This window comes from Siphateles boraxobius, unplaced genomic scaffold (assembly GCF_051911475.1).
Source record: "Siphateles boraxobius isolate OS27281-9 unplaced genomic scaffold, OSU_SipBor_1 16, whole genome shotgun sequence".
Lineage (NCBI taxonomy): Eukaryota > Metazoa > Chordata > Actinopteri > Cypriniformes > Leuciscidae > Siphateles > Siphateles boraxobius.
The window spans coordinates 9877589-9891412 of NW_027508766.1; the positions used below are offsets into that span (position 1 = coordinate 9877589).

At 35.6% G+C, this 13824-nt stretch overlaps 1 protein-coding gene across 1 annotated transcript; it reads right to left on the minus strand.

Moving 5' to 3' along the window:
- Positions 1-175: 175 nt before the first annotated feature.
- Positions 176-13206, minus strand: fbp2 (fructose-1,6-bisphosphatase 2). Its single transcript, XM_077231547.1, has 8 exons — positions 13150-13206; positions 8215-8408; positions 7164-7326; positions 5956-6048; positions 5275-5415; positions 4301-4438; positions 2710-2829; positions 176-504 (listed from the first exon to the last, which is right to left on the minus strand). Exons 1-8 carry the CDS (start codon positions 13192-13194, stop codon positions 316-318), a joined length of 1083 nt encoding a protein of 360 aa, XP_077087662.1. The 5' UTR covers positions 13195-13206; the 3' UTR covers positions 176-315.
- Positions 13207-13824: the final 618 nt, after the last annotated feature.

Below are 13824 nucleotides of genomic sequence, written 5' to 3' on the forward strand. Positions count from 1 at the left end.
CTAGTTGGGAGTGGTTTGTTAGAACCCGAGGGTGTAAACGCTTTACCAACTAACAAACAACACATTACTGAAGGCACATCGTGTTCGCATAAAATAAGTGAGGAAGAAAGACAGATTGCGAAAGGGGTAGAAGAACAAATCTGAACAGAAAAGTGAAATAAGGCAAGAAAAAAAATTATTTTAAATACATGAAATTTAATGTGATTCTGTTTACAAAAGCATTGCTTCTACAATTTTAAAAAAAGCTACTGTGATGTCTTGCATGCTAACTCCATATCATGTGATTTTCACCGGATCAAATCACAACCAAAATCTCTATTTTTTCTGTTTCTTGACAAAGGACAAGTACTCCTCCACATCATCCGGAGAGCCCGCCACAAAGGGCGCTCTCTGGTGCAGTCCCTCGGGAATAATATCCAGGACGCGCTGGGTGCCTGTCGTGGCAATGCCTCCGGCCTGCTCGATCAGGAAAGCTATGGGGTTACACTCGTACAGCAACCTCAGCTGGAGAGAAAAAAAGAAGTTGCATAACGCTGACAATCCAAGTTATTTTTCAAAGGGTCTAAACCCGTGAACACTTATCGTAGTTTTACCTCCGAGATTGAAGTCGGTATGTTTCATTTTCTCGTATCAATTGTCAATTTGGGTCATCGAGTATGTTTTATGGATTCATTTTAGTCTTCTCTATGTAGAACAGAGAAACTGGACTGTGTAAATGCATATAAAAGTTAATACACTGGAATTTCTTGAAAAGCAGCATGAACTGCAGATACTGTATCTGAGTCACTACTTTCATGCTATAGTGTGTATTTGCTCCAGTTAAGGTATATGCTGTGTGTTTGATCACTGGCCATTGTCAGGAATGACACAGCTCTTCAACCTCAAATGAGGTTATCTGTTATCAGAATACGACCTGCCTGCACCTGCTGTAAACCCTCAAGTCATTTACAGTATAACTTATGATAGATTGACCTAGTCTGCTAACTAAAGCTAGAATTAATACGTAAATATTGTCAATAGAGTGCTGTAGGCGTGACGTCAAAACCCCAGAGGACTAAAGGCAGCCACACACTTCAAGACAATCCGGACGATTTTAGGCCCAATTCTCCCCTCCGTCAATCCTGGGTAAAGTCCTGATTATCTTGATGGTTCTACAGATTATTTGATCAGATTTTCCTGTGGTGTGACAAGTGTTAGAAGTGATTAAATTTGCTTGGTTGATCGTCGGGTTGCACATGTTGAATACTTACAATCAGAAATCCTGTTGTGTGAGGGCTTATTTTTTCTTTTTTACTAGCGAATAATAAGCAGTCCAAACACTAGACCTTATTCAGAGCAGCGCCATGCCAGGTGTGAAAGTGAAGCTGTGAGGAATAGACTTACCGTGTTTTTAATGGAATTCGCTTTAAAAGCTGTATAAAGCTCCCAGATCACATCACTTTGTCTACTGAAATGTCTTGGAAAGATATTTTTGCAGTGTTTCGTCAGCAGAACAATCCAAATACACATTAAATAACAGTACAACCCCCTGACGAGAATAAAATTTTATTCCCTTTAAAAATCAAAGATGGCGCTGGTGTGAATAAGGTCTGTTATCGCAGTTTCTTCTTTTCCGCAGTCCGCCATGTTTGTCTACTCTAAAGTCAAGTTTGACCTGTAGAGCTTTTGCGAGATTTCCAGTGCTCTCAATCAGGACACTGTTGGTGAAGGGAATCTGTTAGGCTGCATCCGAAATGACATACTCCCCACTATACAGTAGGCGAAAAACAGTATGTGACAAAAAAGTATGTCTGAATTCACAGTAGGCCTACTCATGAAAGAGTAAGCAAAAAGTTCCTTGGATGACCTACTTCCGGCAAGATTCTGAAGTGTGCATACGATGGAGACTTTACTATCCCATAAGGCCACGGGAGAGGGTTTATGAATGGCAGAGAAGCAATGTAACGGACGCTGGTAGGTCACGTGATAATGACAACATGCTGAATGTAGTCGGAATTACATTAATGCTACACACATTTATATTATATAGTACACACTTTATTAGCGATCGTCAAGTAATTACTTTTTCAAAACAAGTACCTACTCAAGAGAGTATGCGATTTTGGAGGCAGCCTTAGTGTGTGCTGCGTTGTCTTGGTCACATCGTGGCACTCCACACACTACAGGAACAATACTGTTATATCTATGATTTTTTTACAATCATAGATATACAAGATATACTAGATATACAACAAGACAATTAGTCTTCTGGGTTTTGACGTCACAGCTGCAATAATCTATTAAAATAAAGTTAAATAAATAAATAAATATGTTAGATGAAAATGTAATCTAAAAAACAAACCTGAATGGAAAAAATGAGAAATCTTCCCTTGGCAACAAAATAAAATAAAATATGTTGAAATACTAAAATTACTAAAACTGAAATAAAAATGAAAGCTAAATAGAAATACTTAAAATAAAATCACAACAGCACATAATGTTACTAAAACAAACTCAAATTTAAATAAAAGTGAAAATAACTGCTAATAATAAATGCTATAATACATAAATAATACCAAAATAACACTGGACACAACCATAAGACTAACCTGACGTGAAACACTCTAAGTTTCATCATACTCATTATTTATAATATCACAATCACCTAATGTGCTTTTTATAACCAGTTTCCACAGTTTGCCTTGAATATCTTAAAACATGTGAGCTCACCTTTCCTTTTGGACTCTTCTCATTGGCTGGGTACATGAATATGCCGCCATAAGCGATGGTGCGGTGTATATCAGACACCATCGACCCAACATACCTGGCACCATACGGGGCACTACCGTCCTGTGAGACAATTACATTTCATCAAACATCATATCAGGACATGTCATCAGTATTCATACGAATTATCAAAAACTCAAACTTTGTTCATATCTATCATTCTAGGCTTGGATTTTTGAATGAACTGAAAATTATTTCAACTTGCACTACAGTCTGCACACAATCTAAACAAACATTGTCGGGAACAAAAGGTCACAAGTGCTTTAATAAAAGAGGATAGGAAAGCAGGAAGTAGTGTGAGAAGTTCCAGGAAACTGAAACCCAGCTGGACAGCTAAAACACATCAATAACACTTTATTTTACAGTGTCCCTGATACACACCTTACATCTACTTACTATAAAACAGCAACTAACCCTAAACCAAACCCTACTCCTAATCTTAATTATATAGTAAGTACATGTTGGTAATTCATATTTATCAGTATGTATTTGTATAATTACACTGTAAAGGACACCTTAAAATAGTGTGTAACCCATACGTGTACCAAATGAAGTCCCTCTTCCTATAGAAAGATGTGAGCAGAAAAAACAACAAAAACAAACTACATAAAGTTGTAATATTTGGCTTTACATTTGGATTTTAAGGTGGTAGCATGTTCCCTTAGCCAACCCCACTTCAAGCAATGACAGACACAACAGACAAATCAATACTTCATGAGATAGCATGTTTCTGACAACACTTCTACGAAAACAACAAGATATTCCACATAAAACATGCCAGAGTGGATAACATAATGAACGTGATTAGCAAGTTTCCCATTTCGTAATGCAGTATTTTATCTAAGACAAGCTCTTCAGTTTTTTTTTCTTGTTTACTTTTTCCTTATCTCCATCAGACTGCTTAAGACGATCTTAAAATCAAGCAACAAAAACATGTATTCACATGTTTACTGGAAACACAAGATCTCAAATCTATTCACAAAAAACAAAAAAAACAAAAAAATTATATTAATAATTAACTAGCTGACACACGGAAAATTCATACTCAGCATATTTTATGATCACTCACTGCACGCAGTCGCTCTCAAATCAGTTACATATGCTGAGTCTATGTTCCAGGAAAGATAGAAAAAAACAAACCTCATTCTGCAAAGGAAGTCGCTCATCACTTTCCAGCATATGTAACGTGTGTGAACATCAGCTGATGCTAAGCACGGCAATGCAGTCATGCAAGCTGTTGATCAGTCAGCAGGCATTATTCAGACTCACTTTGTTTTAAACCAAGTGATCTTTAGGCCAGCTAAGCAACATTCTCTGTTCTGTCGCAACATGTCATGAACATGTGAGTACGTATGGCTCTCTCACATGATGTTTTGTACACAGCAAATCACCATGTGCACTCAACGGTTGATTTGTGCTGTGGTCTTACGGACTCAGTCAAAAATCTTGGCCAGCAACAATAAGACTTTCCCAAAATAATATAAAAAGACAAAGCAACATTCTTTGGCTATGTATGTCTCTGTAGGGAACCCACCTCTGGGTATTTCTTGTGCTTTATATACTCATTGACTGCAGGCTCAAAGTACTTAGCATAGCCCTCGTTGATACTGTAAATCTTCCCCTTTTTCTTGATCTTCACATTTCTGTCTGTCAGAATGAATTCTCCAATTGCCTGAAGAAGAGAAACATAAAAAAAAAATAATGAGCTCATGTTACACAATGACATCCTACTGTACTGTTAGTATGCTGTAATGAAACTAAATATAAATTGGCCTAAGATGAGGAATCAAAACTAGTTCACTACAGCCACAAACTATTCAAGACTTTTATCCGACATTGAAAAAAGAAGTGCCTCTCTTAATGTGTAAAAAAACTCCAAAGATGTTAAACCATAAAGAGAAGTGAAACAACTCTCAGTTACACATTATATAAGTATAAAAAAAAGTTTCACATTTTACTACATAACTATTTTTCTTTTTAAGACAATATTATGTCCGGTGTCTTCTTACTTTGCTCATAATCGTTGTTAAGCTGTAAATGATTCACTTAAATCGTTTGGTGTGCCTTTAAAGAGATATAGTTCACCCAAAAATGAAAATTCTGTCATCATTTACTCAACCTCAAGTTGTTCCAAACCTGAATGAGTTTATTTCTTCTGTTAACCACAAAATAAAATATTTTGAAGAATGCCAATTGACTTCCCATTGGCTTCCAGGGAAAAAATACCATAGGAGTCAATGGGTGCCTTCAACTGTCTGGTTACCAGCTGTCTTTAAAATATCTTCTTTTGTGTTCAACAGACGAAAGAAACTCATACAGGTTTGGAACAACCTGTAGGTTGGAACAATCCAAGGACTGGATTTGAGAACCACTGCTTTAATGAACTGACCTTGGATTAGGCTACATGGCCATAAAACTCTGATTTCAGAACATCCTACTTTTCATATTTATTTAATAAAGTCCTGGCATTATTATTCATCATTAGTCTATCATTTCAGCAGATCGTACTGGATCCAGCATGAAGAAGTCAACTCCAGTTCCTGTACTGATAGCCACCACCGTGGCGCTGCCGTAAAGCGCGTAACCCGCACACACGATCTGATTGCCCGGCTGTAGGGCGTCCTTGACAGTCGGTTCTCCGTCTGAGGTCTGAAACAGGAAAAACAACTGAATCAGCTGCCCGTCCACAAAGACAAAAGAGTGAGTTTAGGCTCATCGTGATTAAATGGACCGTTAAAGCAAATAAACTTGTACATACACGTCACATTTAACAAACCCAATGACACCACCTAGAGTGCATGTTTTAAATATTAAAACATAACAAACGTTAAATAATAGACTCAGCTGTGCCTTTGTTGTTCGTTACAATCTGGTACACTTAATAAAATCAATTTAAAGTTATACTGAATCCATGCTTAGCCAATATTTGTCATCAGGCAGGGTCAAATGCAGTCAGCATACCTCGTCAATCTGCATGGGAGAGTGGCAGAAGAACACCAAACATCAAACCAATCCATCTCGCATACCACATGACAAAAAGCTTAGGCTACATTGAAATACAAGTATATTATGTATTTATTTATTGCATTTGATTATGGGTTTCTCGCATGCATCAAAAAGTAGGCTACACCAAATGCACATGCAACTCCAATCTCGCAGTCAACAGATGCAGTACAAACAATCACTCACTCTTTTGTAGATGGCAAAGATGGTGCCTATGGGGGCCAAACAGTCAATGTTGGAGGAGCCATCCAGAGGATCAAAACAGACTATATATTTTCCCTGTGACAAACAGCAGCCTGAACTGAGTATGCATCCGTAATGAGACGGCGACCTCATGTGGTAATTATCTGAATGAACTCCAACAAATATGCATGAACACAGGGCACATTAGACTGACACATAGCCTAATTTACATAGCAGCCATAACTATTTTGAAACCACACAGACATTTCTAAGGGCTTTATTTATTTAATTATTCCAGACATGCAATTTTATTTTACCTAACTATTTAAGTTTTCCCCATTTTAACATTGACAATTGTATGTATATGGAAACGAATCATACTTTATCCCATTCTAACTGTTTTGATAACATCCAGCTCAAAATATTTGATTATTATTATTATTATTATCTTTAATTGTTGTTGTTTGGAGATATTTTGAGACTTTGTAAAACATTGTAAACAACACATTTTGAGCTAGATTATTCTTCTTTTTTTATCTCATAACAATGTTTCCAAAGAGTTGCAGTATCATTTTATCATAAGCACATTCATATTTAGGCAAATTGTTAGACCAAAATTCATTGCTGAAATAACAACTCCAATTTATATACATTCTATTCTTTCTACCTTTGGTGGTATGTTAAAGGAATAGTTCCCAATATATATTTTGTCATCATTTACTCACGCTCATGTTGTTTTAAACCTGTATTAGGCTACTTTATTTCTTCTTTGAACACAAAAGGAAAGGCAAGGGCCTGTCAAGCTAAAGAAAAAAATGGCAAAAGCAACATTATAGTCAATACGTTTACAAATTCAAACCAATGAAGCCAAACCAATGGAAATATCTCTCTTACTCTTAGTATACGTTCACATCAAGACACTTTGACACTAATGATGTTGGATGTGATTTTCCTAATTTTTCAGTGAATATTGATTTAAATTTCCAAGTTTGTTTTCCAACTTTTGTGAAGCTTTTAAAATGCAATTTTAGGAGCGTGACTGACTTTGAAAAGAGCAGCATAAAACTTCTACCTAAATTTTTTTGTGGAAAGAAAAACATCCTACAGGTTTGGAACGACATGAGAGTGAGTAAATAAGGACAGACCTTTTTCTTGAACAGTAATATATATATATATATTCATAAACAAGACTTATATCACAAAGCTCATACTCTTTTCTCTGCAGGTGTGTAGATGACATTCTCGTTCTCCTCAGAAACCATCAAACAGGTGCCATAAGAGGCATTCAGCATATTGATGACCAGATCATTGGAAAGCACATCCAACTTCTTCTGCTCATCGCCTGTGACGTTCACTTGCCCGGCAAGACCTTGACTGTGTTCAGTGAAACAACATACTAATATTATCGAAAATCAGAAATGCTGTCATCACGAGAATTACATATTATTAAATTAGAAATGAACAGCCTCACATGTAATAGATCATTTATATTATTTTATAATTATTAGGATTTATTATAATGATGTTATTATTAATATTTCTTTACAAAGACAACTACATTACAAACTACTAAAATGGATTTATGGTAGCGCTTTTATTTTTCAGTCCTGTTCCGCATGTTGTTACAGTCATGTTCTGTTTAGCTATGTGTTCACTGTCGCTGTTTGCCTGAGCTCTTGATCATTATTTGTTGCTATGGTTTCTGATTGCGTTTCACACCTGTTCTTTGTTTGATTGATTACCTTCCCTGTGTATTTAAGCCCTCAGTTTCTCTTAGTTCTTTCTTCGGCATCGTCTCTGAGTTATCATTGATGTTTAATGTTGGCTTGTTGATTTCTCTGTGTTTGTTAAAGTGTCTCTTATACCATTCATCTTCTGTCTCACTTTTTTTTGGATTACACATTATTCAAACTGGGTAATGACTAGATACTAAACCCGAACCTACCCCTAAACCTTTACCCATGTAGTTACCTATTACTGGCTACTTTCTAAGTACTGTAACCACACACGTAAGTGCACATACTGTAAAATAAAAAGCAACCTAGTTTGTTGTTTAACTAACCATACACTGTAACTTTACAGTTCTTTTACTAACTTTAACTAGTCTCTAAAGCCATAAAGGTCTGTCTATTTGTCCTCACATTTTGATTTTATAATTGGTTTTACCCTCTTCTGCTTCATACACTCAAAGACTGTGTTCACAACACAGTTAGAGTAAAACATATTCCTTCTCATAACGCAAAATAATTCAGTGAAACTTACAGATGATTGAGTCCAGCTTTCCTGACAGCAGATGAAATAGCTTTAATAGCAGTTAACAAGGAATTAATGAGCTGTGTGAGTTCTCCGGTGGCCCCCTTCACCTTCCGGCCCTTCTCCATCACGAAACGAGTGAGGGTCCATACGTCCACATCAAAGACCGACTGATCCGACATTCTTACAGTATCCGAGAGTTGCTGCAGTTGGACAGACAGAGACTAACTGAAGAGACTCTAGGCAGTCTTTTTTACACACACAGTGAGTGGATGAAGGCCAAGGTTATATTGGTGAAGCAGATCAAGTGACAGTATAGTCTGAATGCTAGTAGAGCCAGAGCTCAAAGAGCCTAACTTATAAAGCACGTTTCTTGGCTCTAAGCTAATTATTTATGTTCACTGTTGTCACATGACATATACTCAGGGGTTATAAGGTCATGGGTCACAAATCAAAGCTCATGAGTGTTTATGACTATCATGTCTTAATGAACACTGGAGGTCTGCTAAATGGATCGCATTAATAAAACTGTGTATTTATTTATATGTAAATGTGTCCCAATAACTCAAAGTCAAACCTAGAACTGTGACTAAACACATCAAACACATTTAAAGAAAATGGATAAACAGCGTTTTATATTTGATTCACAGTGCTGAAAAGTGCAATTAACATGCTTTCCGAGGACTTAATTTAAATTGTAATCCTCAACAAGCACTGTTTACGCAATATATTTCAGCACTGCTATAGACGTCGCTCTCCATATTCAACAGATTTCGAAGACATATTTCCAAACAAGCATTGCCTCATGCTCTTATTGCCTTAAATGTGGGTGCTTTCTTTGCTACCAAGCCCAAAATAATACTCCTTAGGATCAGAACCTCCCAGAAAAGCTGTGGGCTACAACACAGGAGAAATCACAGAACACAGGCAAGCATTTCTATACACAAATTTTGTTTTATACTACACTATGCAACAAATAATTACCATTAACAACTTGAAATGAACAGATTTGCGCATGCATATCTTTTTTGACCAAGGTCATGTAGAGCAACACCCCAAAATGCGTCTCAAATGTCAGCTGGGCTCTATGCGCCTACTGGCCTTTACAGAAAAGGTCATCTGCTCTTCATTTGGTTGCTTGAACTTCTTGTATGTCTTGTATTCAAATCTCTGTTTATATAGGAGTACATTGAGTATGATAAAGGAAACAGCATTTGTCATTCACAAATTGTATTAAAGTGTTCTAAGAGGCTTACTGAAACACAATTAAAACATCAGCATACGTTAAAGTCAGCATGAAATCAAAATTGACCATTTTTATATTGCAGTATTTCTGTCATGACAACTCTCAGAGAGATTGGCATGGTAATGGATATGGCAATGTTAATATATTTGGTCTTGACGGAATAGATCTGCTACGCTCTGCTGCAGAGCAAGTACGGGATTTGCTACTGCCAATACATTCATTCCAATACATTCATATATTGCTGTAAGCATGTAAGACATGCCGCTGCATGTAACATACATGAATTAACCCCCGTAGCAGATCTGTACAGGTGGAGCTGGGGGAGGTGGAGGGTTTCTGAAGTGTGCTGCAGACTACTAACATCAACACTACCTTTAGAATGTATACAGTTTTAGCAACCCGGCCCAGACTCTAGTGTGTCACCAGTCATAATCCAATCAGCATAACCATTCAAATAATGGGAAGGGGCTCCAAGAGCCATTAAAGACAAAAGGTGAGAGTCTATCAGTAATCAGGTTCATTTGACTTAAAAATAAAGAGTACGTAGAAGAACTGGCAGAAACCTCTGTCTAGAATATTTGCTTAACAGGGGTTCATCAGGGGTCTCATTTATAAAACGTTGCGTAGGATCCTTACTAAAAGTGTGCGTGCCCCCGAAAGCCAAAAATGGCATACGCAAACAAAAATATTCAGACTTATAAACCGTGCGTACGCCAGAACCTGCGCAGAATTCACTTTATAAATCCCAGTCAGCAGAAGATTGTGCGCACATGCGTCTCCTCCCTGAAATAACCACATATATGGAGCTTACAACGCCTAGTTTTACTATGCATATCCTCATCTGCATATCACTTGCATATGATTATTCATTCACGTGATAACATGACTAACGGTACAAGAGATTAGGAAAAAATGAAATACGAATGTGCCGTCACTTTACATTAATAAAAATCATTTAGTAGCCGATATATCCTTGCCTTGTTTTTGAATGAATAAATCAAATAGTGTAAAATCCATTTCAGAGAAATTTTTTCTCAATCTTTTCCACTGGCAAAAGAGTATTTTTAATTGATTTAAATTTTATGGAAACAGATAGACCTTGTTGTGCATTATTTGCACGAAACTAATTTCTCAGACAATCTGCTATTATCATGATAAGCAATTATCTTAGTAGTTAACATTAAAACACAGCATGCCAGAGGTAAAGTGTTCAAAAGCATTGCATCCACAACAAATATTTCTATTTATTGAATATAAAAAATGCTGTAACTTCTCAGTAATGATTTCATGTAGTTTAAGTGTTTAACTCCATTAATGAGAATGGCATATTTAATGTAAATGTTTATATCAGAAGTAAAACATAGTTTAAATCATTATTTTATTTATTGAAACTGTTATTGTGAACATGCACTGTAATTATGATTAGGACCAGTGGCGTGCACAGACCTCCTCAGGGGCGGAGGGACCAAAAAGGGCACTAAATAAAAAAATTATTACTTCTTGATTTTTTTTGTTTCTATTCTTTCTTTCCTTGGCATTCTAATAAAATATGTTGATACAATTATTAGAATGCATAACACATCAAATGAAAATAGGAACATTATGATAATATTACTAAATATTATTTACTTTACAAAACAAAACAGTGAGAATCAAGAAGGTAATTATGGAAAATTAAATTTTAGTTGTGTTGATGTTGTAAATTTAATGTATATTATATGTATGAAAGACAGTGTTAGCTATCATGAATCAGTAACACTTTACAATCGATCAAATGTCTGTGTTGCCAAGCGGCAACACTGTGCAATAGTGGAATGACATTATTGCAATAGTTTAGCTAGCTAGACAGGTCAGCTGCAATCTGTTAAGCTGTAGCAATAACAGCATTAATGCTAGTGATATAATGTTGATTAGTCATAGGTAAAGGACTGCCAATATGGAAACTGTTTGAACTTTTATTCATTTCCAGGATATGAATTCTTGAAAATTGTATTTTCACTAAAATGTCACCATAGGCTGCCATTCAAAATCAATTGTTGATATCAATAATTTATTTCTTTCTAGTAGAAATATAATTTTGATATCAATAATTTCTTTGTTAGTAAATATGTGAATTCCTGATATCAATAATTCAAATGTCACTAGTTGAAATGTCTATTCTTGATATCAACAATTGAATTGCTAACAGTAAAAAACATTTTGATATCTGAAAATCTGATATCAATATTATTTTAGATATCTAAAATGTCTAAAATTCTTACTAGTTACAGTCACATTCATGATATCAGAAGTTAACATTGTGACTAGTGAAAATTAAATTATTAATATCAAAAATTGCCATTGTTATAGTAGAAATCTAATTCTAATCTGTGTTGGGGAAAGTTACTTCTAAAAGTAATGCATTACAATATTGGGTTACTCCCCAAAAAAGTAACTAAGTACGTTACTTAGCTACTTTTTATGGAAAGTAATGCGTTACATTCCTTTTGCGTTACTTTTTCTCACCTGCATGGGCTTGTTTGTTTGTTTTTTAATAACAGCTAAAACAATCTATTTTTGCCAATTGTTAAGGCCCTTTCACATCAAAAGTTAAATGTATAAGCCTCAGGCTGAAGGAAATGCATATTTACTACTGTACAGTAGAGGGCGCCGCTCAAACAAACCTTTCAGCTGCTGCTGTTCTTGATTAAATAACAATAGGATACAGGAGAAGGAAGTTCAACACTCTTATTTCTAAACCTAATCTAAAGTAATTTTTGCTTATTAGTATGGTTGAATTAGATCATTGTAGGTCAGCAGCAAAGACTTTGGTTAATAAAGTGAGATTAAATACATAAAGTATATTTGTGTAATTTAACATAGTTAATTATAAAACTTTTGCAGAAAATTCTGAGATTGCATTTGACTGTTTTTATTCATTTTGAGGAATACTGAATATTTTTGTGCAAGTGAGATGAGTAAATGCATGTTCAATGCAAATGCACACAACACCTCACTTTATTTCTCTCAACATGGGGACAGGAGAGCTGTCAGTCAATAAATGTGAAAAAGTAACTAGCGTTACTTATTTGAAAAAGTAACTCAGATATTTTGTTGTAAATTGAAAAAGTAATGCGTTACTTTACTAGTTACTTGAAAAAGTAATCTGATTACGTAACTCAAGTTACTTGTAATAAGTTACCCCCAACACTGATTCTAATATATCTATATATATATATATACTAATATATCAATAACTATCATTTTACCTAGTAAAAATTTAATTGTTGATATTAAGAATTAGTATCCTGGAAATGAATAAAAGTTAAAACGGCTTGTCATACTGCCAATGCATTTGTAGGCTATTACGGAAAGAAATCGAATTTAAATGGCTTTTTTTTTTCTAAAAAAATTCCACTGTTGTATGTTGTTGCCGTATGGCAACATATCATAAAGGACCTTAAAATAAAATAAAAAAATAAAAAATTGTTTTTACAGCACTTCAAGTTAAGCCATTCTAAGAAAATAAAAAGAGTCAAATATTTTTTTCTATAAGTCTATCATAATGCGTGCGGTAGAGGGTTAAGAAGGGATGGATGTTTGCTTCAAGTGATGGGCTTGGTGAGTGAAATTATATTTGTATTATCTTCTGTATATGTATAGTTTTCTTTAGATTTTCTGTCTAAAAGTGACCAAAAATACATTTAACTCCAGCTCACCATCGGTGTCGCCAAACTGCTCCATCTCCAAAACAGAGTGTGCATGCATGCGCAAATTTTCCCTTCAAGTTTGCTTTTATAAATCAAAACGTATGCGTCGGAAGTGGCGTAGGCCCTACGTCTCTTTCAGGGCCTGTTTTGTGCGTACGCATCAGGTCTCACCTCCCTCATCCTAATCTACATTTCTCTCCCCCATTCTTCATCCTGGCAGAGATCTCCCAAACTCACACAAGAATCTAAATGGTTTAATATGAATGATTATCATCGAGTTTTATACATGTTTGGTATTATTTGAAATGTCTCATTCCCAAAGAAGTAAACCAAAAGGTAATAAAGTTCTTAGGAAGTTTAGAAACATCTTTCACACTGGAGGGGGTGTCTTTGAGTTAACACCTTCTGAACATTTGACTGAATGCTAATTTTCCACTGCTAGCAAATGGTGACTTACAGGTAAATTTCCACTGTGGATGATGTTTAGATTTGAAATGAGGTCTGGGTATATAATGAAACGCAGCGAGAGCTTAGGGCCTTTTCTATATTTTGGCCCGTGAGGCTGTGAGTTGCGAGACTCTCAGCCTCACACATTTCTTGTCGGGTAAACTTTTTCCTCTTTCTTCTAGAGTATTTGATGTTTTGCTATGATTATCTTTGAATTGGTTATGAAATTGTAATGAT